This window comes from Orbicella franksi, chromosome 14 (genome assembly GCF_964199315.1).
Source record: "Orbicella franksi chromosome 14, jaOrbFran1.1, whole genome shotgun sequence".
Lineage (NCBI taxonomy): Eukaryota > Metazoa > Cnidaria > Anthozoa > Scleractinia > Merulinidae > Orbicella > Orbicella franksi.
This window is the reverse complement of record NC_138158.1, coordinates 22,136,173-22,161,297: the sequence shown is the minus strand read 5'-3', so window position 1 is coordinate 22,161,297 and position 25,125 is coordinate 22,136,173. Positions and strand designations below refer to the sequence as shown.

The window sequence follows — 25,125 nt, the reverse complement described above, 5'->3', positions numbered from 1 at the left end:
TCTAAGTCAATTGGGTTGCACGCGTGAAACGCACACGTGAAGGTTTAGAAAAAGGCCAAAACTGTATCCTGTTAAGGAACTCATGTATGCAGAAACCGAAAACGCGACTGTTCCACATTGCTAAAAGCGCGAGTATGCAAATTAACAGGAAGAAATGATATAGGCGCGAAACTTCAACCCTTACTCTGACTGAATCGTGTGAGATCCAGGCGTAAAACACGCACGTTAAGATGTTGTGAAGGGTTACACCTGCTAGTGTTAAGAATCTTAAGGACGACGAGACCGAAAATGCAAGTGTGGCGCAACGTTATTTGCGCGAAAATGCAATGAAAGAGAGAAAAATGATATCGCCGAGAATTTTTACTCCACTCTCTGTATAAGTCAAGCAAGGTCCACGTGTGACACACATGGGTGGAGAAGTAACGCGCGTCTAAAACCTGCCCCTGGAAAAGACTTAAAATATCCCGAGATCGGAAACACGACTTTGCCGAAACGCTAATTCCAAGAGGAATTAAAGAGACAGAAAGAAATGATTTAAAAAGAATTTACAACCCACATACTCTCTGAGGCAAATGGGCTGCACGCGTGAAATGCACGTGTGAAGATTTAGAAAAAGGCCAAAACTGTTTCCTGTTAAGGAACTCAAGTATCCAGAGACCGAAAACGCGACTGTGCCACATTGCGCGAAGTCTCAACCCTTACTCTGACTAAATCGTGTGAGATCCAGGCGTAAAACACGCGCGTGGAGATGCAGTGAAGGGTTACACCTGCAACGACGGAACGTACGGGGCTTCTACTGTAAGTACCGCAGAGAATTGGTAGGAAATTTTCCTAGCATTCCTTACATACTCTCTCTAGAATTCTTTGTCTTGCGGCCCGGGAAGGCGTCATAATCTGTTTCAGTAACATGTCGATGATATTAAATAAAAAATAAACCACCTGGAACTTCATCTCTCGATATTAAAATCCCATCTCTCTCATCAGTTAAAAAGAGCATGATGTCAAAAATTTTTGAACGCTTGGTTTTGAGCAGTCTGGCCGAAATATACAAATGAGCCACTTAGTGACTAGAAAGTCGCCGAGACCTTGGTTTCAGTGAAAAAATAAACCACCTGGAACTTCATCTCTCGATATTAGAATCCCATCTCTCTCACCAGTTAAAAAGAGCATGATGTCAAAAATTTTTGAACGCTTGGTTGTGAGCCGTCTGGCCGAAATATAGCCCCTCTTTAACTCACTTAGTGACTAGAAAGTCGCCGAGATCGGGCTACGCGAAGTGTGATTTTGACCAACTTTGAGTCAATTTCCAGGCACTTGGGCGATATTTCCGAGTCCTAGTGACTTTATAAACTAATTCGAGAAGACTTTGGTTTTCAGTGAAATGGACGGAAGAAGAATTTTTGAAGTCTTAGTTATTAGTAGTCTGGCCGATATAGCCTTCTTTAACTCACTTAACCCTCTTTAACTCGTTTAGGGAAGCAAAGAGGAGTTATACTTTCTTGTAGTTTGCTTTAACTGAGTTAATTCCACTCTATAGTGGAAGCAAATTTAAAAAAATAGAAGGCATAACTCGCCTTAATGGCTTTAAACCGCCTCCAAGAACGCAGAGACATCAAAATAACGCAATACACACATGAGGTAATCAACTTGTATTTGAATTATTTTCCACGCGTAGCATTTTGAGCAATTTTCGAGTATTCTTGCACATTGTCCCCATGGGGAACTCTCGCACGAAAGGGTCGGGGATTCTTGTCGTATCGCAAAGGGGTATAAATCAAGGATTCTGGTCTGACTTAGGGTGTTAATGACGAAACGACACTATTTTGATCTTTATGGATGCACTCGAAGAAGAAAAATGAATAAAAAACGCTCTTATTGGTTTTTTTAAGGCTCGATTTCCCTTGCGTCCGGCCTACTAGCGTGGCTCCTTTATAGAACAGCAGCTGGTAATCAAGCTTCTCCCGTTTTAAGTGGTATCTTTTAGGGGTCAAATAAAGTTCGAACCACGCTCAGATTGGTCTCCTCTAGGGATTTAATTCAAATTTTCCGATCAGCATCTTCGATATTTTCATATGGTAGTCCCTTCCCGATCCCGGGACATTGTCTTCAGACGGTTCAAATCGTAACGCAATCGCCAACAGCATAATGTCACGTATTAATCGTAGTCAACGCTCATTTTCCGAAAATGTCCGAAGGTTTCAGAAGACGGAGATAACTGAGGATTGCAGAGGGTCTCCGAAAAAGATCTGAAGATATTTCGATCTTATATACAGCCGTTAAGGGTCAAACATGATATTTTAAATTAGTCATCGATATCTTCACTATAATGAGGATATTGAAAATACACCACTCGAGTCCCGGATGTGATTTCGCATAAATTTTAATAGTGGTGTATTTTCCAGTATTCGTGTTTAGATAATAAAAATATAAAAACGGGAATATTATTGGATACAAAATTTTTAGTCAAATAAGATCTTTTTGACGTATAATAACTGATTACACATCAATGACACCGGCTTTGACAAGGTCGAAAATCGAACCAGTTACAGTGTTCCTCTATCAGTTACCTTAATCGTGGTTTCATTTACTTTACATGTTCGTTGACACTTCATTTCATTAAAAGTTTGTTTTCCAGAGAAAATAAACTTGTTTCTTTTCAATATTTACTCCGCTTTCACACTGGCAACAAGTTCTTCTAACGGACCTTCAAAATCTTTAGGGCTTTCTACAGCTTTGAGGTCAATATTCAGAGAAACACATTCCTTCCAGTTTGCAGGAGCTTTACCAAACGAGAACGGCACAATTTTTCCGCTCTGCAAGTCAATGTCGTCTGCGAAGGGCTGAACTTCCTGACTCGACAGCAAACATATGAGAACAACACCATTTTGGTTCAACCATTCTGACATCCATTGATTCACTTCCGTTAGGCGATATTCTGATGGAGATTTCGAGCCGGCCAATTGCCACACTTTTACATCGCGCTGTTTTATTTCTAAGCTTCCTTGAGGCTTAAAAGCATTCACAGCATCACAGAAATGATCTATAACATCTACCGGCGGGTCTGACTCTTCGTGTACAACAAGCAAGCGAATGTGTTTTGCGTCGTTCCTTCCTCTGTGTATTATCTTAGGAGGCGCTGTTTTGTCCTTGTTTCCCTTTTTCGACGGATCGTTGCCCATGATGACCTGTTAAAAAAGTTTAAATCAAGCTGTCAAAAACCTGTCAAAAATAAAAAGTTCCTTATTTTTGGTGGGTGGCATTGATTGTGGTTTGGGCAAACCTTCTTCCAAGATTTCTCAAAATATATTAGCGTGGCAAGGAGTCTTCTGCGTACAATGTCACTTGCCATTCTTTAGAGTAGGTGGAGAGAACTTGCTCCCAAGCTAGGCGAGGGGCCCGGGAACAAGTTCGATGTCAACCTCGTTCCCAGGGTCTCTCTATTTGCGCCTCCGAGAGACTCTGGGAACTAGGTTGATATCCTGTGCCATTATAAAAATCTGCTCTCGGGGCGTTTAGTTGGTGTTTCCAAACCTAAATTTATCCGGAAGAAGACTCGACTACATGTACATAGGCAAAAAAGCGAGAAAAATTGAAAATCGTGTTAACGTTATAGAGTTTTTATTTCCTACTAATAAGTATTAAAATAACTTTAACACTGTAGCTGTTATTGAAGTTATCAGTGGTTTGACATACAAACGAGGCGAAAGAGTCAATTCTGCTTTGTATCGAAACTTAACGCCCCGTTTGCATGCCTTAGTTTAAACAAAAGAATATTTGACCGCAGACTCAATTGCAATAACAACTATTAAGAAAATTGGAACAAAAGCTATGAAAACACAAGCCATCGTATCTATCAACACAGCTGTTTTGAATTCTGTTGAAGCAAACGTGTAGAAGTCACGAGAATGAAACTGACCGAGAGACTATATACCTCTTAGACTGAATCCATCAGCAAATCTCACTTCATATCTCACGTCATTTTGAAAATATGCATTCTTCTGATGATCCAAACCGCGGCTCGAAGTTCCTAATGTAAGAGCTCATACGAAATTCAGCCGTTTCGTGCCTTGAAACGTCAATAGTGTTAATTATTTACAAAGTACGTTAACTGAATGAATAGTTGTCACATTATTCGATAGTTTGTCAGGGTTAGAAACGTCCCTCCACTCCCTTTTTTCAAGAATATTATCAGCTCTCACTGATCTTTCAGGCACCTTAATTAAGGACAGAAGTTAAGGACAGACGATTGAAAGTCTTAAGGTCAGTAATACTCCTTTTTGGTATTTTTTATATTATTTTATTATTTTTTTTCGTCTATAGATAATTGGTGACTTTTCCCCTAATAAATAGCTAGTCACTTTGGGCGAGGTAATCTCATCTCTCCTTTCACTGAAAGAGTTCATGATAATTTAACATTGTATTTTCTCATCGGAAAATACATGAAACAAAGAAACTATTTATGTGCAGTGCAGATTTATCAGGGTCATACTCGAAACCTTTGCCGTGCGAAAACTGTGGCATATTGATACAATTCTATTCTTAATGGCCTATGAAAATGACTTGAATAAAACAGGTTTGCCGACATAAAAGATATTCATATCTTTACTTGTAGATCGGGATTCAGAGAGGGATAATAAAATACAAATAAAGTAGCCCAGATGACGGCTCGTATGTTGTAAAAATATTGATTGCGAAGTAAAATGAAAACTAGATGGAGAAGACAGTTACTAAAGGAAACTTAAAAGTAATGAAAAAGTTTCGAAGAGATCAACTGAAGTGCATGACGTTTCTACTTACAGGTAACATAGAGTAACTAATTTTGCGTGTTGCAAGGGCGCGTGGCGTGACTCTGTAATATCATGAATTAGACAGCCAGGTTAACATCTAATAAATTAACTATTCAAAGTATGGTGTTTGAATCAAGGCGTGCAACAAGCAAAATAAACTAATTTAACCCTTTGTAACAACATTTATATTCTATTTCGCTTCGCTCAGCCGAATAGAGAACATTTCTATTATAAGAAGAGGACACAAGTAATACAACAAATAGTGGAGAGAGCCGCCAGCAATAATCGAGTTTATTTACAAGAATCTGAGACACGCTGAATACAGGTTACAAGCCAAAGAATATAAGAAAATTTCACACGCTATTTTAAACAACGATACAAACAATAAGGAAAAAACAGCCTCGAGTGAACTGGTCGGTGTCGGGTGGTGTGATGTTCACAAGGAGTGGTATATAAAGGCCTGATTATCCCAATAGGAACTAATACAAAGCAACCTAATTTAACACCTAAAAGAAATACATTCTATAACACCATGTGTATACAACGACCAAGTTTCGTTCAGAAAGCACTTTATTCCTTGTAAATCAAACACAGATTAATTAAGGGAAAGCGAATACAACGAAATGGCCAATCTACATATGGACGTGTGGCTATTTAAAGCCCAATATTGCCTCAGAATAATGTCAAATTTTGCCTTTCCTTCAACTGAATTGTGTTAGAAAATGTAAAATGACCTATTTTGCGGATATTTGACACTGTATGACTTATCACATTGATATAAAAGATCTCGAAAACATAACATAAAGAAGCCATGAATTCAACGGGTACATTCATGCGAGAATCAAGTTCCATGAATGTTGTAAACAACACCAGTCAAAGAAGCAAAGTAACCTTACCTTTTCGCTTAAACGCCCCAGTAAGAATCTTAGATCCAAGATTATTTCTTCTTCAAACTATAGTCTCCCTCAGATGACGATTTTAGAAGTGTAGAAGGTTTTGATTCAATGCTCGCCCTTGCGTATCGGCACAGAATTTTATATAGAGGATTGTGAGCTATTCTAGACCTCCATGTGACGTCAACGCACTGTATTTTGAGCCCGCGAACACTATTCATGGCGGCAGCAGTGTTAATGTTTCAAAAGGCGGGGCCTTCTCTTGTTTTTTTCTGGGAAAGTATCAATCTATTTACGCAGCTATAAGTGAATGAGAATGGATGTGGTGTGTTGAGAAAATGTGTGTTGGTAAACAAGCTGATTAAGTAAAATATCAAAACGGATCGTCTTTAAGTAAAATGAGTTCACCAAGAGTTTCCGTCATGCCATTTTGGGCGTGGTCTTTAACTCGCTGATGCTCAATTTCGTTGAATCAAACATCCATCTGGCTTACATTTCATAAACGGGTGACTGTGATGAAGTTATATATTATCTTAAGTTTTATAGTTTCTATTCATTTTGCTCAATCTTTTAATGCAATGATCGAGTTTATTTACAAGAATCTGAGACACGCTGAATACAGCATCTTTGCTTGGGGATAATTGTGAAAACTGTCCCCTATGTTTATCCTGACCTGACTTTCATATTTACGTATTAATATTTTAATATTTACTTATTAACTTTTTAGTATATACTTATTCATTCTTACATTCATAATTTCTTTTTTTGTGTGTGTCCCCAATTAGCAGCAAAGCTAAATACCGTCCAGGCACGTTAATAAAGGTTTTTGTTGTTGTTGTTGTTGTTGTTGCGTCACGTCGAGGTCACCATTTTGAAAGTTTCGAACCAGACATGGCATGAATTAAAATCAGTTTATGAACAATTAATTCCCGCAATTAAGACTTCGAAAATATTAGGAATCAGTAAGCTGGTGATGCTTCCAAGAAACATCCACAGCTCGAATTTGAAGGACGCGAATGTATCAGAAGCGAGCAACAATATATTAACTTTACAGTAGAGAGATCTACAGCAGCATACTTACCTTGATGTTTGGATTTCTTTCTTCTGCTCCCTGAGAAATTTCAGAACTAATTTTTTGAGAACTTTGTTTTTACTTTTTGTTAACTTCCGGCGCTCTTCGTTCACAGCTCACTAAAAATAGACGATAAAAGGCAAACTGGTTTGGTCAGGTCGTCTGTTTTCTTTATTTTTGCGTTTCTTAAAGGTCTCTGATAATCTGCATTTCTCTTCGGATTTACATCGCGATTTCCTTTATCGTGGCCAGCATTTTGACAATAAAAAATAACAAAATACAGCGTATGATTGCTCTCGGTCTCAACAAACAGAACATTCTATTCACTGTTTTAGTTTTATCATTAACTCTTTCTGTAATCGAATATTCCATTTTAATTATTTTGTAGTTGCCTTAACTTTGACTGAAAGTAATTTTGTACATAACAAATTATAACACAATATTATATAGTCTAGCCTCTTTAATAGATAAACTGTGCATTACAGTTATAAGTAAATGCATACCAAGTGTCTTAATTTTCTAGTTGAACTTTATTTCTCTGGTTGCGTTTTTTTAAAATACCCTGGCTTTGCCCATTTTCCTTTTATAAATGTCACATTTTCCAGATCCGAGATAAAGAAACGCCAAAAAACAAGACCATATGCATGTGAAAAAAGTTATAGCGATTGAAAAAATTATCATTTTCTTATCACAACACGTTTTATTGCCGTTCGATCTCCTGCAAAATAAATTAATTTAGATCGCGATACCATAAAAATGAAAGCAAGAGTGAAACTTCCCATGTTAAAAAGAGCCATCAAAGAATATGCCGCGGAAATAAAATGATATGTTACATCCTTTTATCTGACTGCTTTAATCATTTTTACTTAATAAAACTCAGATTTGTAAAGCTTTGTTAACATAAGCTTTTACCACACTTAAAAATATCCTGTGATTGCAAAGTTGAACCAAGTATCAAACCAAATAAATCGATTTTAATAAAGGCCTTTAATAAGTCATCGTCAATACTGTAGTCCGTTTATTAACTTTTTAAAGTACCGTTCTAAAACGAAGAGAACGATATTGTTTGCACAAGCAAGACAGTTTGGATACATTTTGGCAGATATTTCATCGGTTCAGTCAGTCTTCGATCCTTGTGGTTCGATTTGAGTTAACGAGCAAGGTTTAATTTTCTCCTGCTTATAACTAACTGACGGCCAAGAGGATCGAAGCCTGCATACAACACAGAGTGCCTGAAGTTTTTATTAAGGTGAGAAGCAACCGCAAAATATCGAGGATTGTTTTAAATGATTTCTGGTAGAATTACAAGATTCAATATCTCTTACTCTCACTAAACTACTTTTAATTCCAGTTTAAAACTGCAATTTGACGCACTTATAAATAATATGCTATAATTAAGACTTTTTTGTTCCCTGAAGAAGACATATGGAAAAATTATATAAAACCTTGAAAATTAAGACGCTACTTTTTTAGTTTTTTTTTTCTCTGTGTGTTTAAACGTTGAAATCTGCTGAGTGGAAAAGAAAAACCAATCATGTCACTCTCATTAGAGGATTGATGCCTAAGCAACTTGAGTTATAGGGAAAAAAAATCATTTTTGAAACGATGCGTTTTCGATGATGCGTCTTTGCCAAAAAACCCTCCTCTTCGTCACCGGGACAGTTTTCAAAACATCTTCTCCGTCCACTCTGCTAAAGCCTTCGTTTTCTCTGTACACCAACTACATATAAAGGACAGAGTTCCGTTTTCAAATACCTTCATCTGTGACAGCGTTTTCAAATGTATCTTGCCTTTTCGATGAAAGCAATACGCGTATTTGATCGTTTTAGTGTAGACGGTGGGCGAAAATTCGTCAGAAAGTGTACGAAAACGTATTAGCGTAGACGAGACCGAAATCTTTACTCCACTGTAGCATTACATTTAATTATTATTCGTGCAATGTAGCTTTGCTGAAATGAAAACGATTACCGAAAAAACGGTGCGTTATACCAAATAAGTGGTGCCATTTCTTGCCTGTATAGTTATGGAAAACGAGATCGGGTTCGTTTATTGAAATCAACGATCGATGGCGTTCGTTTTTGATATGCACGAAGTAACTACGTTGCCTGGCAACGAGCATGAAGTATAGTTGCCTCGGTCAGCAGTGGTACGTTGTCGTTAATAAAAAGACGTGGAAGTTATGTAAAAAGTCGAAGGTACTGACAGAATTACATCTGGGAAAGGCACGTTAAATTTATGTTGAATTTGACAACTAGTGGCCGAAGAGACACGAGAATTGTGCAATCTCACTCTTAAACCGCACAGTTGAAACACAAGATTTGTTTGATTTGCGTCAACTTAGTTACGTGTTTATGACAAGGTCAGCAAAATTCAATTACGCAAAATTGACCTCCCTTTTCTTATTAAAAAGCTTGATATTTACTCAAAACCAGTATTGAACAGGACGCTAATACGTAACATTGCAGTCAAGCGGACTGGCTGGGCGTGTAATAAGGTGTGAAGCGTTGAAACACACGAACTGAGATCGTTTACGTACTTCTGTTCTAGAAATCGAGGACAGTTTTCGCCTTGTAAGTTCTGGTATGTGACTGAAAGGAATTCACAACTCTCATACTGTGAGTCACACCGAGGTAGATTCCAAGTGCACTGATGAATTATTCGATTCGTTTCTATATATCTCAGCCAAGTATGTTTAATTGATTCTAGCTATGGTCAGCTAAACTTGCAGATTCCTATATTTTGCTGAAAATGTATTTTTTAGAGAGTAAGAAACGAGAGAGCTAGTGCCTCCGCGAGGCCATTTTTTCCTCGGCTCTTATTTACGGTCTCGCTCGACGGACTAAGCGAAAGAGGGACTATTCGTAGTCTAGAATGTACACCGTCAGTTGACTTTCGGTCTGAGTTTCCCAGACTACTGAAAGCGTAAGGTCAAATGTTAATTAGCATTTATTGAACAGGGAAGAATTTGCTTGAAATCAAACACATTCTCATGATCAGTAATAATAATAGTATTTAGTACTTATAATGCGCTTTTTCTACGAAACTAATCAAACCGCACTCCAGTTAGCATAGTAAATTCCTACAAGTTAGAAGTCTAAAATTGACCAATTCTTGGGCAACTGCTTTGGGAGTAAGACAAAAAGGGTTAAGCCAAAGTATGGTCTCCTAACTGTGGAACCCCCTAAAGGTTGGTTTCCACCACACTCTTTCTTTTTTTATAAGAATATGTTTTATAAGAATATCGAGGCTGAAATTTACGAAATGTTAAGAATATTTTAAGAATAAACCCGAAGCTGGGATTTTGAAAAGAATATAATTTTGTGTTGAAAATTTGTAAATACAACACAGTTATATGTTTTTAACCTAAACCGTATAAAATTCTTCCTTCTCTAAACGGCAAAACTAGCCAAAAAAAAAAAACAACAACAACAAAAACAGCTGCAGCAACGTGGCCGAATGTTCAATTCTAATAACCTTTCTGCAAGAAGTTACGTACGTCATGGGCTTTCATGCCTGCAGGCTTGTTCCAAAATTACTCCAACACCATCAAGATACTAAACATGTTCGAAAACAGAAATGTCACGCTATAATCTAAGGATATTCACAAGACTATTTTCAGCCTAAAATCGGCAGAAAAATGGGAATATTCAGCTTTGACCTGAAAAACAATATTCTTGTAAAAAAGAATGTAGCAAATAAGCATAAAATGTAATTTGTGATAATCCCAAATTAGCATAAATTACCATTTTGCCCGCACGGAGCAGAGGGTTGGGGACGGGTTCGAGGTGTGCAGTGTTCAGCGGGATTAGATTTTGAAATTAGTTGTCGTTAGCGGGGTGAGACAGCTATAGTGGCTTGGCTGTACCACGCGTCCAGTTTAATAACGATGTGTGTCCGGATCAGTAATGGACGCAAATAGCAACATACTAAGGCACAGTAATGTGCTGCTAAGTAGCGCCTGTAGGAAATATTTTGAACAAAAGGTTCTAATTATCAATATCTTATTGCGCCTGCGTATCAGTGTTATCCATCCTGATGCTTGTGCGCTTGTGAAAACAGGCCTTAGTTCTGTAAAAAAGAACTGTAATTACCTCCATTCTAGAGTTTACTTGTTGTGGATTATCCTCGCAGGGAGTTATTAATTACCGGAAATAGGCCCTAAGCTTTAATATTAAAGACCTCACTGATCCTTTTTGAGACCAGAGAAGTGAGTATTAGAGACTATAGATTCATTTCAGAACTCTGTGGACACCGAATAACTATAAGTGTTCATATTTTACTATCTGCAGGTATCAGATTCCCACTGAACAGGCTACCCAAGATGATTACTCTCCAATCAATTGCATTGGTTGTCCTGTCCTACTTGTGCTTTGTGAATGGAAACTCAGGTATGATAGAAAGTCATTTTTGCTTCTGGTTAATCCATACTGGAAATATAAAACCTCAATTTAATATGGCTCTGATACACTCTTTTTTATAAGAATATTGTTTTTCCGCGTTTTTGTTTTCGAATTAATGTATTTGGTGTCTTGATGGAGTATCTTCTGTTGTAAATCTAGAGAGTTCTTTGCAAAGGTAGAATCTAAAATTTTATTCTGTTTCTCGGTATACACCCTTTTCATAAATGGCTGCCAATAAGCCAATTTCGATACATTAAAATTCCTCGAGGCCAAGTTACAATTTTCATATATCGAAATTGGCCTATTTAAAATTCTTTAGTACATGCGTTATGAAGCTCAATAAGAAGACAGCGTTTGGTTCGTATGCCTCTAGTATTGTTGTGTTCACCTCTAAACTTTTTCCTTGGTATAAGTGTATTTTGAATCAACAAATTTTTAGAAACGGATTTCACTAAAAAAGTTAACGTTAAAAAGCAACGACGTTTCGTAAAATTTTTGCATACGCCCAAATATATACAATCCATTATAAGAATACTAATGAAACACTGACTAAAACTCTAAAATATTTACATAGAAACAAGACAAGAAAATTGCGGCATGAGTAATAAAACGTTAAGGCGTTAGAAACGATTTAAAAAAAAAAAAAGAAAAGAAAAATGAAACAATTAAGTAATTAACAGTGTTTGGTTCGTATGCCTCTAGTATTGTTGTGTTCACCTCTAAACTTTTTCCTTGGTATAAGTGTACTTTGAATCAACAAATTTTTAGAAACGGATTTCACTAAAAAAGTTAACGTTAAAAAGCAACGACGTTTCGACCGTTCGACGGTCATTTTCAAGTTGAAAAGTAAAATTTTTGCATGCGCCCAAACTATATACAATCGATTATAAGAATGCTAATGAGACACTGACTAAAACTCTAAAATATTTACATGGAAACAATACAAGAAAATTGCGGCATGAGTAATAAAACGCTAAGGCGATAGAAACGATTTGAAAAAAAAAATGAAAACTGAAATTATTAAGTAAATAGCTTCGCGCGGATCGAGTCACTCTGTTTGTTCAATTTTGGTTGGTCACCAACTAGGTGATCTCAGTCGAAAGATTGATGCCGTTGTCCAGCCTGTTTACACAAGTCAAAAGATCAAAGGGCAATTGAAACCAAAGAAACATAAACCTCCAATTGTGAATCAACAAAACGTTGTTTATTATTACGAGTGTGGTCTGTGCGATGCAGACTATGTCGGCTTCACGAGTCGACACCTACATCAACGTGTGGAGGAACATAAGCGATCAACAATCGGCAACCACGTAAAGGATGAGCACGGAAAGGATCCAGAGACCATTGGAAGCAATTTCGGGATTTTGAAAAAATGTCGGAGTAAACTCGACTGTTTGATTTTTGAAATGCTTTTTATTCGTAAACTTCAACCAAAATTGAACAAACAGAGTGGCTCGATCCGCGCGAAGCTATTTACTTGATTATTTCATTCTTCAATTTTTTTAAATCGTTTCTATCGCCTTAACGTTTTATTAGTCATGCCGCAATTTTTTTGTATTGTTTCTATGTAAATATTTTAGAGTTTTAGTCAGTGTCTCATTAGCATACTTATAATCGATTGTATATATTTGGACGCATGCAAAAATTGTACTTTTCAACTTGAAAATGGCCGTCGAACGTTTGAAACGTCGTTGCTTTTTAACGTTAACTTTCTTAGTAAAATAAGTGTATTTTACTTTCTTTAGTGTACTTTTTCCGCTTTGTTTTTCTTCCTTTGCTCTTGCGCATTCGCGCGTTTAGAGTTTCTTAACTAATTTTTATCCTGAATAATTATGATCATTTTGTATGCCGATGACAGCATTTTTATTTTTTGTTGTTGTCTTAGGTATCTTTAAGGTAGCCCTTCACATACGCCTTAATGGCTTCCCTGGGTTTCCTTGCCTCATACATTTATATGCTGTAAACATAACTATAAATGGCAAGACTAACACAAGAACAAGTGATTACCAATTGTTAATCATTTTTGTAGCTTCCATGTTAGCCTTGTGATTCTAGGGCCCGACTGTCCACACAGAGAGTCTTAAGACTCCAAGAAGTATATCTTAGTTTACTGAGAGTACTTAAAGCTCCGAACAAAAACCCATCGATGGTCATGTTTGGGTTTGTCCACTGGCCTTGGTCTGGATCTCCCACAAAGATCCCCTTTAGGTTTCTTGTTCTCTAAACTTAAGCTTCTATTCTAAGTTGGTTGATTCAAGAGCCATGTAATTCGCTTCTCAAAGTCGCGCGAAAATGTTTGGGTTAGTTTTCTGTAAAGATGATTAATCTTCCAAGGTCGGCTTGCTTATGTGGGGTACACATAGCTATCAATATAGTATTTAAGTGCGTGTGCATTTGTTAACCAAGTAGAATTGGAAACAGCGGAAGTTAGACTAAGACTGCAAGACAGCAGTCCGAGAAACAAAAGACAAAAGATCACTCCTGGTATTAACAGAAGCAAACCAATACATGCATTTAAATTAGCCTCACTAACATTTGAGAGTAACACTTTTTTTGAATCGCTCAGTAGTTAAAAACGAGCCAGTAGTAAGGCTAATTTCAATACTTATAAAACAATTATAATTGGCAGCCATTTTTGAAAAGGTTTTCCGTCTTTGATGTAGTGAAACGTTAAAAAAGATTTCTTTGTTTGTTTCAGTTTTCGCTTGATTTTTCTTAGTTCTTTTGTGGGTTGGGTCCGTGTTTAGCTTTTCAACTTGGGATGGGTTAAGTAACGACAATCTTGGACACAATATAATAAGAAATAAAACCGACCCCCAAATCTATGTTGAACTCGTGCTTTAACCAAAATGCGCCATTTTTTTTTATATCATTGAAATGGGAAGAGGGGTGGTCTTAATTTTTCATTTTGGCAATTTGTAATGTCGCATTACAGAAATATTTTTTTTTATCTTAGGGATATACGGAGACGAATGCCCCGTTGAGCTCTCTCAGAAGACTTCTCAAGCTTGTCAAAGGAAGCGTTATCAGCTACTTGAAGCCAATAAACAACTCTATCAGTTAGCGCCATTCATTGAAGGGGAACCAATCAGATTACTGAACATGACAATTGAAAAACAGGTAACCGACAAAAGTTTTGCCTAAACTTTCGAATATCTAATGATTGAATGAGTTATAGACTTCTGTTAGAACAATTAGATTATTCTCCCTCATCAACTGTCAGGCAACAATCTAATTATTAACTAGTGTAGTGCTACTTTCCGCGTTATTTCTTGCAGTTAGCCGTATTCAGCAAGCACCCTTTTGAGATGTGGGAGTTTAACATCTATCTGACAAAAACCAATGGAGTCAACACGATCTTAAGCGAATGGGCAAAGCTGAACGCAGGACAAGATATAGAAAGCTTTGAAGACTTTGTCAAGATATACGCTTTTTTCCGTAAAGCGCAAGCGTCATTTGGGGTGAGAAAAAAGCATTATTATAAAAAAACCCTTTGCATAAATGGCGCCAATATTTGAATAACAATACTTATACATCCTAAGCCTCACATTCATGTAAAAAAAAATATCCTCTTCTGAAAACATGAGTACAAGGCTATGGATGTATGAAGTATTGTTATTCAAACTTATGGGGCCATTTATGCAAAGGGTCGATGGCTTGCTCTGTGAGCGGGCAAGATGAATCGAATCCTGCGCGGTGATTGGCTACCCGAGCGGGCAAGATGGCGCTATCTTGTCCGCTCGGGACTACGCGCAGTATGCTGTAAGAAAATAGTGTTTCTTTTTTTCCATGAAATAAATCCTTTATTAACCAAGCTTGTCCGGTCAAGATGGCTGGATATTGGTCTTCTTTTACTCGCGTTTTTGGACCTCGACTCCATCTTGGCCCACAAACACGCAAAGAAAGAACTTGGCCAATATCCAGCCATCTTGACCTCACGCGTGGCCAATAACCAACATATTTAACACCCTCCAGGGAAAGAATCTGGGCTGAAAGCTGGGTTAAGAGTGAGAATCTGGAAGTGTGGGTTTGGAGTAGTTGCGCAATTTCTTCTGGTTGAAATACTTGGAGTAGCGGGAAACAAGTTGTTCATAGAAAATTCAACGCAGATGTGAGAGATGATTGTCGAAGGGGTTTTACCTTGTGAAAGGAAGGGGCTGTATAAGCTATCGTTCTTAGGCCATCGTAGCTTGCCGAGCTAAGAATATAACACAAACAGCGGTGATAAACATTGTATTCCAACGCATTTTAATACAGAACTTGACGTTTCGTAAGTAGCCAATGACATACATTTTCAAAAGAAACCGTCACAAATTTTGCAAACTGTACTGATCGTGAATATTAGAGGTCTGGAACCTAGACTACAAAAATGATCTGCAGCAGTGAGTTAACCTGTCTAGAAATCATGACGAGTAACAGCTCATAAAGCCACAACTTCTCCCTACTGACGTTGACATTAAGCTAAGGGAAGGTTATTAGCTCTTGAATGAACATAGTCTCCTTAAGGGCCCATTAACCGATCTCTTCGAGCCGTCGCTAAGGAAAATTTATTCTCATATAACCTCATCATTTTTGGTTAGTTCAGAGTTATTTCATGTGTTTTAACTTTTTCATGATCAGTAACACTAGTGATGACATCATCAGGCCACGCCCATGGTCATGTGACTAATACTGAAAAAACGCAAAGGCTCCCAGCCAAATTACTTTATCGGGATTTTTTTCATTGATTTAATATCTTAATTTAAATACTCATTACACTATGCATAGATTTTGTTTTATTTCTAAAACGTCAGACTTTTAGAGAATTTCAAAATTTAAAAAAATTCGTAATTTTCTGAAAAAAGCATGATTTCGGAAAAGTAATGCATAGCTATGTTTCCAACGTTGGCTTTAATCGAAATCCGTCGAAAAAGACCGGATTTAGTGAAAAACCGCGTTTCCTTTAGCATTTAAAGAAACCGGAAGTGCGCCCGATATATATTGGAAGTTACCCTATCAGCGCATGCGCAATTTACACTACCAGCGCACTTCGGTAAGATCAAACAAAGCCACATGGAGTTAGTTTTTCTTCTTTCTATTGCTCTTGTTTCTCTGTTTTTCTCTAATTTTGTCTTTGCTTGTACTTTTTCTATTTTGCATTTTGTGAAACACAAAGAAAAAACATCTTAAACGTAAACGAATCTGCAAGTTATTCAGTTTTTTTATTTTCCGCGCTCAGGCTGACGTAAGTAACCGGAAGTGAAATTTCACCTCCTTAGCAACGCGCGCTAGCGCGCGCATAAATCGGTTAATGGGCCCTTAATTTTACAAGAAAAGTCAGTTTTGCTGGACTCTAACATGTCAAAATAGTCTCATTTTATGTTATGTTGTGATCAGCGGTAAGGGGTCATTTTAAATATACTCTCTTATGGAGATATGCCCATGAAAAAAGTATGAAAAGATAATACAATCGAAAACTAGGAAAATACGTTTTGTCTCGCATAGGATCCATATTTCAAAAGTGCATCTGATGAAGAACCATTCCAAGATATCATCAAGTACTGGATGCGTGACAAGGTGTTCGCTGAGCAACGGCTCGCGGGTATCAATCCTATGACACTGATGAGAGTTACAACAGATCGAGGTAAATGGATCATCTCACCATTTTAAGTTGCACGAATCATTTTTGACGTAAAGAAGCTCAGTCACGGTATAGGCGAATCTTTGCTGACGTCATTGTTTACATTTGTCCTCATTAGAATACGATTTTGCACATAGAAGGCATCATGCTAGACACGATTTCACTAAAAAAGCTTAAAGAACTTGTGAAACTTAGTAAGTGGTGAAATTTTTGGCTCTTTGGGTGCAATATTCGAGGAGAAATTAGCTTTCAAAAACATCAAAATTTCTGTGTGGCAAAAGCGCTAATGATCTCACACATTCTTTGTAAAATTTTGAGCTTCTAAACCCGCGTCACACAAAAAGTATTCAATACATCGCGCTCAAATTCCTTGGGACAGTTAATCGTGCTGTGCCCTTTCAATATTCAGTGTCGATCTCTTTGTAGCTCCATCAGAAACTGTATCGCTTATGGTAATGAGGCAAATATCGTAAACAAAGATTCCCCTATATTGAGTTGTTCCGCCAGACACGAAATGACCTCTAAATTGAAGGAATCCTGAAAACAATAGTTTACTAGGATAGAAAAACACCAAAGAGTTATACAATAATAAACCATAAAGGAATAAGGGTGGTTACGGACGGAGAAGATTAACACGGATTACAAACAACGAACGAACTTGAAAAATTTAGGCTAAGCTTTTCAAGATGCCAAACCGTGACGTAGCTCGTTTCAGCGTCTCTGTTCTTTTTCTGTTTGAATTTCCTTTCTAGGCTCGATTTCCGCCGCTTTCTCGAGTCCGGTCTACGTTCCTTCCCGAGAAGAGAATTCGGGGAAGGAGCGCGGGCCCTTTTCTCGAACAGCGGCTGGTAATCGAGCCTATTTCCTTCCTGAATTTCTGAAATTTTCGGTTCAATATAGTTTGCATTTCGGAAAATCAACAATTTTCGGATTTTCAGGAAACCTGCCGTCATTCCACTTGTCATCGTTTCAAAATTTCTAGAAGTTTTTGATGAATAGAAAGCGCCCAAAGAGACTGTTAAGTTTCAATGTTATTCGTGTTAAGTCTTTTCATGCAACCTTTAGTGTTTGTAACATTGCGGTTTTTCTTTGCAGACAATGTTGGTATCAAATGGACTGAGCTCAAGGAAACTTTAAACCAAGAATTTGACTGGGAAAACCTTATTATCAATACCCCAAACATGCCGAAAATTCCGCTGGAAAAGGTAATTTTTTTTTCATCTCTCCCTCTTTTTTAGCGTTCCTGGATAGCGTTATCCACCTTTCGAAAAACCCGGGTTAGGTATTTTAAAATTGTCTTGCATGACTCTTTACATTTGATCCTATGCACAGGCGATAGCCAGCAGAATGATATTTGTCCTGCGGTATCCGCTGTTGGATAACCTGCCTGCCATGCCTGATATCATGGAATTCCGTCCTGGTAGAGAAATGTGGGACCCCACTTCACCGATAGCATTCTTTGCTGTTCATCCAGACAACCGGTCAAACCTGGTGCCGATAGCCATCCAAATGGACATCAAGCCTGGTATGAGAATTGCATTTTTGTCCGTGAGCGGGCAAGATGAACCGAATCCTGCGCTGTGATTGGCTACCCGAGCGGGCAGGATGGTGCTATCTTGCCCGCTCGAAATTACCCGCTGTGTCCCGCGAGAAAATAGTGTTCTTTTTCTATGTAATAAATCCATTATTGAACAAGCTTGTTCGGTCAGGAAAACTGGATATTGGCCCCTTTATTTTTTTGGCGTATTTTATGGACCTCGAATCCGTCTCGGTCCGTAAACAAGCAAAAAAAAGAACTTGGCCGGCAAAATCCGGTCATCTTGGCCTGACGCTCAGTCAATAACCCATATCATATAGAGAGAGTGTGTTCACACGACGTCACAATGAAACGGCAGTTATGGTGGTTTTCCTAACCACTCTTCTGGGAGTTGAACTCTTGTCTTATGTAAACACCTCCTTTCGCTTCACAAATTTGCATGGCTTCTGGCCACGCGAGTGAAAAAGTCCCATAGCTAGCTATATATACTGGCTAGGATCAAGCGTAATGGAAAACGAGTAGAAAATGCAAGAGCTTTTTTTTCCCCTCTCCACTTATACCATCGTTATTACCCTTACAACACAGGCGAGAGAAAATACGCATTGCATTGTTATCTAAATTTTTCTCAAGGGTTAGGGTTAGGATTACTCTACGATCAAAATTTTAAAACAAAACAACATTACAGTGAGACTTTGCTGTTGCATGCCAAAGATTCCCCAGTCTACACCCCTAAAGACAAAGATCTCTGGATGCTGGCCAAACTCAGTGTGCAGGGCGCAGATGTGGGATACAATCAGGTGGCAGAACACCTGGCTAAGACGCATCTCCTTATGGAGCCATTCTGTGTCAGCAAAGACAGACAACTGTCCGAGAGGCATCCACTTCATCAACTAATCAAGTATCACTGCCGAGGAATCAGTATAACAGACAAACTGGCTTTCAAACTTCTGCTAGCAGAAAATGCTTCGCTTCACAGATTGTTCCCGTATGGTTATAGTGGGGCTGTGAGCATTGCTTTGAGGCAGTTCAGGCTGACGAGTTGGAAAGATACAGATTTTCTAAACAAAATCAAGGTGATGTGCAACCTGTTACTTTTCATTTTACTCTCGTTCCGGTGTCTCAGATACACTTTACTATTTGTAACGTGAGAAAGCACGGGACTCGTGAAAAGTAGTCGGGGTAGAACTGATAGAAATGGAAGAGAAATGGGCAACAAAATTGGCAACAATTTCAGTTGCATCGGCAAAAGGAAAAATAAGGCCCTGAGGAAAGGTCCACTGAGGAAACGAGCGGGATGTCCACGGGGTAAAAATTAAGGGAAGCTCCGTAAAAGGTCCTATCATTCATTCATTCATTCGTTCCTTCCTTCCTTCCTTCCTTCTGTTTATTTGCATTTTTACCTAATATAGTAATCATTTATAAATATTACCTCGAGCTCCCTCGTACCTTGTTGTACAACTGAACTTGAAAATAAGTAACAGATATTCTCCATTCCAGCAGTCTGGCAACATAACAAGTTAAAAACAGGCAGGGTCTAGCGCGCATCCTTCTAGCTACGAAAATATCAGCAATGTGGGACAAAAAACTCTTCCTGACAAACATGTATTTTTTAGACTTCGTTTTGACAAAAACAATGATTGAACAGGTTATTATTATCTTCTTCTTCAGCAACGTGGATTGGAACGCAGATCTCTTCATTATTTCCCTTACAGAGACGACGGTTACTTGGTGTACTATACCATCCAAAAGGCTGCTCGGGATTATGTCATGCAGTAAGTCACGTGACAGTTTTAATCATAAAGCTCTCTTTGGGAATTAAATATGAGCTTGCCATCAGAACCCGAGGGAAAAATATCGTAGGGACTCTGGCACTTGGAGTGTGTGAATGGCATCCCTGGTCCGACTTGTCTTGGATGTTTCTAAACTCATTCCCAGATCTCTTTCTGGTTCGTTAAAAGGGATCTGGGAATAGGGCTACGCAACTTACCCCAAAGCCCGCAAACAAACAAACAAAATAAAGGACATATGTTGCCCCTACTGACACGGAATCTAGGCCAAATTATGATCTCTCATATTATCATTACCTGCTATCGATACCGTTGGAGAGAAAATGAATGTTTACAAAATCAATAAAAAAGGATCTGTTCTCCCTTCACTATTTTTTTCCTCAAGGTATTACGATTGTGATGAAGATGTAGCAAATGACTTTGAGCTTCAAAACTTTATGAACGAAGTTTCTGCAGATGGGGAAGGAAGCGAAGGAGGATTGGGAAACGTGAGTTTGAGCCATTATAATTATTAATAGAGGGCTTAAGGTGGCTCCATCGGATTTTTGAGTAACGTTACCGTTCAACTTTGAACGACTAGAACATCACCATTATCAATCCAATAGAAAATCAAACGTTACTGGTGTGCTAGAGAAAGATGAAAGTTTCAAATTAGGTAAGTCTTACGAAGGTCTGAGTTACCATAGCAACGAAATGACGCATGCCCTATTTTACATAAGACCGAATAACTTGCTAGCAGGGATAATTTTGGAAATACGACGTCTGGATCTCGCACTTGACATAGTGAGCTTAAAAAAAATCTATTAAGCGGCCTTCACACGGCAAACTTAAGTTGGCAAACTCGTGTTGGCAATCTCAAGTTGGTGTGTGTGAACAGCACAAAAACAGTTGGCAAACACATTTGCAAACTGTTGGCGACAAATAGAATTTGCCTCTATTTTCGCCAACTTTTTCACCAACTTTTTCGTGTTGATAAACTCGTATCCGACGTGTGAACGACTGGCAAACATGTGTTGATAACTGTTAACCAATCAAAACACGCGCTGTATTCACGTGATTCATTTGCATGATACTTCACAAAATGGGGGACGCAAGTCAAGATGAACGCGAGGCCACTTTTAAATTTATCGAAGAGGTTCACAATTGTCCGGCTGTTTGAGACCTTTCATCTGTAGTCTACACCTCAAAGATACTAAAAACAAACAAAAGAAAATGGAAGAGCTAGCGGACAAACTGAGTTTCGTCGAAACCTTTCTCGCTTTCTGTTTCTTCTCTTCTTCTGTTCCATTGTTTTACGTGAGTGCCATTGCACCAAATCGGCCATGTTGCAAATTACCGTGTGTTGTGATTTGACGCGAGTTTGACGTGTGAAGGAATGCGTTTGCCAACTTTTTGAAGTTTGCCAACACGAGTTTGTCAACTTAAGTTTGCCGTGTGAAGGCCCCTTTTAGAGCATTTTCGAGAAGATTGCGAATGAAATTTCGAGGTGTCAAAATACACCAAAAACGAAGCTGTTATTGCAAACTATGTCCACAAGACTTGACTAAATGCTATTCTGGTCTCAAATGAATCTTATAACATCTAATTACCTGAAGTGGAAATCTCAAAGAAATCGCTCTGTTTGACTTTCAGAAACATTGGCTTAAATACCAACTGGTGTGAGATGTTATTTTGCTTTTTATCAAAAATTGCCCCTGAAATGATTAAATTGGGTGGGAAATAAAACCACTTGATTGATAATGGTGGTGCTCTAGTCGCTCGAAGTTGAACGATATCGTCACTCAAAAATCTGATCGAGCCACCTTAAGCAATGGCGACGGCGACCCCGAAGACAACGCCTAGTAAAAAATGAATTTATATTTTACCTTCGAATTTCGCCAGTTGTCTAGATCTGTTCAGTGCGCCTATTAGTCTCAGAACTTACTCAAGCTAAACATATCACGACAGCTTTCAAATCCAAGTTAAAATAGGGAAGAATTAGCGGCCGTCATTCGCGTTCTCCAAAGTACGCAGAACAGTCATTTCACATCGTTGTTGTGCAGACATGGAGGGCAAAGAAATGTACAAAAAATTATGACGCACGTGAACAACCATTGTATTGCTCATCAAAACTTTTCGTTTGGTGACGTTCTCGCTGCCGTTACCGTCGTGGTTTGCTTAAGCTCTCTATGGCAGATTTGCACGTTATCGTCGTTTGACTACCAGAATTCCTTTCTGTTTCTTCTTTATTATTTACATTTACATTACCCGGATCTCGGTATGAAGTTTTTTGGGTCCATTGTCACTCATCTCTCGAGCGAGAGAAGCATTGAACGTGTGCAGTGTCCGCAGACATATATTCAGTCAGCCCAATCTCTTGTTCTTGCAGATCAAAGAGCTTCCCCGAGAACTAACTTCAATAAACAGTCTGGTGATATTCCTTACAAGGTTCTTGTGGCACGTCAGTGCTCACCATGCAGCCATCAACTATCCTTTAACAGATTACGGAGCCTTCACGCTTAACATGCCCACCAAGCTCTATCGAGATTCACGAGTCTCTGATGATAAGTTCTCCATGTTCCACTATCCGAACGCGAACATTTCTGCAGTAAGTGTTCTAAACAGTATCTGCATATTGGTCAGTGTAAGACATAGACTGCGGACTGCAGACTACAGACTGCATACTACAGACTGCAGACTACAGACCGCAGACTGCAGACTGCGGACTACAGACTGCAGACTGCAGACTGCGGACTGTAGACCGCAGACCGGCAGTAAAATGCAGACTGAGGGTAAAATGAAGACTGCAGACTAGACTTTTTTAACTAAATCGTGTTACCATTTCCATCATTCAGAGCTAACCGTAAACAGGTATATGTAGAATTGATATTCTGTCTAAGCTGAGTGATATTTAAGCTAACCGAAGTGATATTCTTACTAACCTGAGTGATATTCAGGCTAACCGGAGTACAGACTTTCACTGCGATTAGCCTTAATTAATAACCCTGTTTACGGTTGGCATTCGACAATGGAAATACCACTACATATACTTAAAAAGTCTGTACTCTGCAGTCTGGATTTTACCCCTGGTCCGCAATCTGCAGTCTACAGCTGCAGTCCGCAGTCTGAGTTTTACACTGACGGTCCGCATGCAGGAAGTCACTCTGACACTTAGATGGAATGAGCTTGGAATGGTTGATTTTTGGTTGAATGGAATTTCAATTTCTACGGGTGATAGCTGATTCAGGCTGCACCTACTCGGATCATCGTCTCTTGCTATCACGCATTAGTATAAATCTACTAGCGTTCTATCACGAATGCCGTTCTCTGATTGGCTACGCTACTCAATATTTATTTAAACAATAGAGTGTTTCAGTCGAGGAAGTATTGGCTGATAGTTGCCCCGCGGAAATTTGATGTTCTTAAAACAAAACTAAATTTTCTCCGATTTTTATTGGTTTAAATTGATCACGTGGTGCGATAGTGTTCGTTCGAGGAGAGACACTATCAGCCCATTAAATATAAATATTTGTTTTAAGAGCATCAAATTTCCGCAGGGCAACTATCAGCCGATAGTTCCTCGACAGAAACACTCTATTGTTAAATAGAAATCGAGAGCTCATAATCTAATTGCTTAATAGAAACCTTGGACTCATAATCTAATTGTTGGATGGAAAGCTTTCTAAACGTATTCGCGAGCCTTCGCAAAAGTTCTGAAAGGACAAGAAGGTTGCGGAAACTCTCTCTCCGGGCTCGCCGATCCTCCTGCCTCATTCTCGTTCTCCTTTCTTTTTGTAACGCGGTTGACAAAATAAAATCATGTAGCGAGTAGTTCTGATGACAAGAGGGAAGAATCTTATCGTCTCAGTCTCCACTTACTTCTGCACCAGCCGTCCGCGCTGACGGAAAGGTGTTCCCGATTGTAGTTTTAGGAATTATTTCAGTTCATTGTCTAAGTTTGTGTTGCTTTTTTTTTCTGTCATAGCAACAAGCCACGGTTGCTTTTTCACTCTCCAATTACCGTTTTGACAGTCTGTTCGACTACGGAAGCCAGTTGCCCCATAAACCTGGACGAGAAGTGATATCCAAGTGGTTTAACTTCCTTCAAAGGAGAGTCCAGCCGTACATAGAAATGAGGAACATTGATAGGTTGAAAAAAGATCATCTGACCTACCCTTATCTGTTGCCACGCTGGATCCCCAACGGAATACAGACATGAGACACACTGGAGGGTACATTGTGATGTAATAAAGGACGTTGAGGAATTGAGGGACTTGAAGGACTCTGATTTTGTTTCCACTAGTATTGTTTTCTCAATTTGCATGTAAACTAAGCAATGTTTTACAATGCTTTGTCCAAGAGTCTGTTTCTGATCTCTCTCTGGCTTGTATCAATAAAGTATAACCGTTGAATTACCCAGAAGTTTGTAAATGATTTTTTTCCTCTTACTGAGTTATAGGCAAAAACGACAAGAAAATAAGTCTGTACCCTTTTATCTCCTCATTCAGAGTTTAAGAAAACCGAGCCGGAAAATTTGTTTTCTTCGCACCCTAGAGGAGGGAACTTTAATACAATCTCTCTCTTTTGATAAGAATAAGTTTTATAAAAATAACGAGGCTCAAATTTGCGAAATTTCGGAGTAAATCCGAGGCTGAGATTTTGAAAAGAACACAATTTTATGTTAAAAATTTGTAAACACAATGAAATCTAAGAATGTTCATTAGAATATAAATAGCCTAAAATCGGCAGAAAAATAAGAATATTCGACCTCGGCCGGAAAAATAGCACAGTGTATTCTTATGAAGAAAGAGTGTACGCGGCTTGGATAGTAAGGCTTATAGGACTTTCGAGCCTCGCTGTCAAATTGCAGCCATGTATAGCCTTCTACTTTAATCTATGGCCAGTTTGGTTTAGATAAATATACGTGTATACTGACACGGCATATTTTATTCCGCTTTTATTCTTGGTAGCGCAAGACCAAAAGGAGAAATTTCCACTAATAAATAGCTAAAACGATCAGCAAATTATTGAACTATTGTCATTAACTGCC

General features: G+C 38.5%; 2 protein-coding genes across 5 annotated transcripts; one reads left to right on the top strand and one right to left on the bottom strand.

The window, feature by feature from the left end:
• Positions 1 to 1,715: 1,715 nt before the first annotated feature.
• Positions 1,716 to 6,212, bottom strand: LOC145467875 (uncharacterized). The gene is made up of 2 exons (XM_081451487.1): positions 5,684 to 6,212; positions 1,716 to 3,185 (listed from the first exon to the last, which is right to left on the bottom strand). The coding sequence occupies exon 2, from the start codon at positions 3,177 to 3,179 to the stop codon at positions 2,664 to 2,666; it is 516 nt and encodes a 171-aa protein (XP_081307613.1). The 5' UTR covers positions 3,180 to 3,185; positions 5,684 to 6,212; the 3' UTR covers positions 1,716 to 2,663.
• Positions 6,213 to 7,912: 1,700 nt separating this feature from the next.
• Positions 7,913 to 24,481, top strand: LOC145468235 (polyunsaturated fatty acid 5-lipoxygenase-like). Of its 4 annotated transcripts, none has more exons than XM_081451902.1 (12): positions 7,913 to 8,001; positions 11,042 to 11,140; positions 14,109 to 14,272; positions 14,431 to 14,613; positions 16,637 to 16,775; positions 17,868 to 17,977; positions 18,105 to 18,297; positions 19,021 to 19,382; positions 19,978 to 20,081; positions 20,482 to 20,584; positions 22,465 to 22,683; positions 24,061 to 24,481. In XM_081451902.1, the coding sequence occupies exons 2-12, from the start codon at positions 11,074 to 11,076 to the stop codon at positions 24,292 to 24,294; spliced, it is 1,878 nt and encodes a 625-aa protein (XP_081308028.1). In that variant the 5' UTR covers positions 7,913 to 8,001; positions 11,042 to 11,073; the 3' UTR covers positions 24,295 to 24,481. The 4 variants fall into 4 exon arrangements, with proteins under 4 accessions (XP_081308028.1, XP_081308029.1, XP_081308027.1 ...); XM_081451903.1 differs by lacking the exon at positions 7,913 to 8,001 and adding an exon at positions 8,753 to 9,382; XM_081451901.1 differs by lacking the exon at positions 7,913 to 8,001 and adding an exon at positions 9,687 to 9,939.
• The last annotated feature ends 644 nt before the right edge of the window (positions 24,482 to 25,125 follow it).